At 28.7% G+C, this 1,846-nt stretch overlaps 1 protein-coding gene across 1 annotated transcript; it reads left to right on the top strand.

The window, feature by feature from the left end:
* Positions 1 to 755: 755 nt before the first annotated feature.
* LOC100570346 (ring canal kelch homolog) lies at positions 756 to 1,828 on the top strand (the record flags this gene model as incomplete). The annotated part of the gene is made up of 4 exons (XM_003248610.4): positions 756 to 915; positions 992 to 1,104; positions 1,165 to 1,461; positions 1,524 to 1,828. Coding segments are annotated over 4 exons (780 nt in total), but the record flags the coding sequence as incomplete, so codon positions are not given.
* Between the last annotated feature and the right edge of the window lie 18 nt (positions 1,829 to 1,846).

Here is a 1,846-nt window from a genome sequence, read left to right as displayed (position 1 = left end):
TGTTGTGTTGTGTACCTTTAAAATTATAATTTATGTTTATCTTTTGTTTTATCGTGAAGATTTGTATCTGCCGTTTTTTACCGATTACCAACTACTATAAATCCGAATACTATTTATGTTTCACACATTTAAACATATTTAACAGTAATCGGTAGCCACAGGGATGTACAGAATACTACTAACCGCAGATAAACCTAAAAATAGAATAAACCAGCACATTTTTCACCATTAGCCAGATAAATTTTAACATACTATAGCATAGGTACCTCTATTTGTTGTAATCGAGGTATAATATTGTACAAAGTATCAATTTGCTATTCAAAAATTTGTGTTAGATCCACTTAACCCACATTTCATAATGGCGATCCGATTAAATCCGATCCCAAATATGAACTTTCTGCTATACCTGTTCACATGCTTATATTGTATTTATAAATAAAAAAAATATATAGTAAATATGATAAAACCACCTATAAAAATTATTACAAATAATTTAATAATAATAGGCACATAGAAAGTTATTAAAGTATTGACATTAATAAAAATAGATTTAATACCATAAAAATCTAATAAATATTCTTTAGCTTGTTAAATATATATATATTTATTATATATTTATGACCCAATAATACATTAATGGGTGGTTTAACAAATAAATATTATGTTAATTTTGGAATATTTAGATAGAAACGCCAATGATCTTAAATGTTAAAGTTTTGAGACATTAAAGTTAAAATTTTATTTTATTTTTTTAGGTATTTGAAAGTGTTATTAAATGGGTAAAAAAGGATTTGGATCAGAGAAAAGACTTTTTGACAGAATTAATGGAACACGTGCGTTTGCCAATAATAGCATCTAGACCTGATATATTATTAAATATAGTAAACGAACCTCTTCTAAAGAATAATCCTAAATGTTTGTTATATTCATAAAATATATGCATTCATTATAAATTTATTTATTTCATTAATTGTTATTATAATATTTTTAGGTAAAGATTTTGTAATTGAAGCATTAAGTTTTAATATACAAAAGTCTGTTCAGTATTTCACCATTCCACAAACAATTCGTTGTAAGCCCAGGCAGTTTGGTGACTCACAAAAAGTATGATTCCGTTAGATAAATTTATCTTCACTATTATTTTATCCATTGATATTATTTCAGGTTATTTTAATGTTCAGCGAGTCTGATACATCCCCAAGGTGCTATACAGAATGGTATGACCCAGCAACCAAACTACGTGAGAAAGCACCAGGAATAAATGATGGCCGTCAGAAAGCTGGTCTAGGTGTAATTAGAGATCAGTTTGTTTTTGCTGTAGGAGGTGTGAATTATTCATATTCACAATCTGTTAGTATGCTTGATGTATCTTCACAATCACCCTCTTGGGTTCCAATGGCCGACATGGTAGTTGGAAGAGAGCTATTGGGAGTTGGTGTATTGGATGATTGTATATATGCAGTAAGTTAACCCAATATTTTAATTATTTTATAATATTAGTAGACATTATTTTTTAATTATAGGTAGGAGGATATGATGGCAACAGGGCTTTAAATAGTGTGGAGGTATTTGATGTCAGTAATCAAAAATGGAGGTTGGTAGCTAGTATGTCTACTAAAAGATGTAATTTGGGTATTGGTGTAGTCAATAATCGTTTATATGCGGTGAATATTTATATTATTTCTTTATTTATAATTTGTAATCAGGGCTTAAAACTGGTAACTGGTTTGTAACGATTACCGTTAAAAACCGTAAATTTGAGAACCAAAAACCGATAACCGCTTTTAGTTTTGGAATGCTGGAAGCGGTCATTGTTTTTCGGTAATCAAGGTAAATATCTAAATAT

This window comes from Acyrthosiphon pisum, unplaced genomic scaffold (assembly GCF_005508785.2).
Source record: "Acyrthosiphon pisum isolate AL4f unplaced genomic scaffold, pea_aphid_22Mar2018_4r6ur Scaffold_4796;HRSCAF=5345, whole genome shotgun sequence".
Classification (NCBI taxonomy): Eukaryota; Metazoa; Arthropoda; class Insecta; order Hemiptera; family Aphididae; genus Acyrthosiphon; species Acyrthosiphon pisum.
The sequence above is the reverse complement of the archived record's forward strand: the minus strand, read 5'-3'. Positions and strand labels throughout refer to the sequence as shown.